General features: G+C 36.2%; 1 protein-coding gene across 1 annotated transcript in view; it reads right to left on the reverse strand.

Moving 5' to 3' along the window:
* LOC107114093 (alpha-1-antitrypsin-like) overlaps positions 1–838 on the reverse strand; it is a 6136-nt gene that overhangs the window by 948 nt on the left and 4350 nt on the right. The window contains exon 3 of the mRNA XM_015415519.1: positions 656–803. Coding sequence (XP_015271005.1) covers positions 656–803 — 148 coding nt within the window. The remainder of the gene's footprint in view (positions 1–655; positions 804–838) is intronic.

The following is an 838-nucleotide window of genomic DNA, read 5'->3' on the forward strand; positions in this document are numbered from 1 at the left end:
CTCTCTCTCGCCTTCTTTCTGTCCATCTCTATCATTCTTTTCACCCTTTTCTTTCTCTCTTCCTCCCTCCCCCCTCTCCATCTATTTGCTTTCTTTGTTTCTCTCTCTCTTTTTCTTTCTCTCTCTTCCTCTCTCCCTCCCCTATTTACTTTCTTTGTTTCTCTCTCTGTCTTTCCCCTTTCTCCCTCCCCCCTTCCCATCTAATTGCTTTCTTTTCACCTTTCTTTCTCTTTCTCCTTTTCTTCTTTCCTTCCTCTCTCTCTCCCTTGCCCCATCTATTTGCTTTCTTTGTTTCCCTCTCTTTTCTCTTTCTTTCCACCTCTCTCTCTCTTAGAAAAAGAAATATCATTAGTAAACAAATAAATATCATCAATATCTGTTGTTACCTGTTTTGTTTTTATTTTTGGCAGTCTCATTTAAAGATAATAAAAAGCAGATTTGCATATTTTCCAATAAAAATGTGTGTAATATTTGTTTAGGTCTTGCGGCTCTCAAACATCTCATGTTTATTCTGTGTGGCTTTTACATTAAGCAAGTTAGGCCACCCCTGGCTTAGAAAAATCCTTGATCATTCCCATTAAAGATTACAAACAAATTAATTGTTTGAAGATAAAAGACATGGAAAAATTTACTACCAAACAGCTCACATACTTACTTTGGAAACCCTCAGATCACGTTGTCCAGTGATACCGGAGAGATCAGCATTGTCATGAAAGACATCATTCACACCCTGTGTCTGCAGTAAATCTTTGACATCATAGGATCCAGAAATGGAAAATTTTGGAATATGCAATTCTATTTTCCTAGTTAATAAAAAATTTTGCAAAAAAGATAACAT

This window comes from Gekko japonicus, unplaced genomic scaffold (assembly GCF_001447785.1).
Source record: "Gekko japonicus isolate JY-2015 unplaced genomic scaffold, Gekko_japonicus_V1.1 scaffold1684, whole genome shotgun sequence".
NCBI classification, from domain to species: domain Eukaryota; kingdom Metazoa; phylum Chordata; class Lepidosauria; order Squamata; family Gekkonidae; genus Gekko; species Gekko japonicus.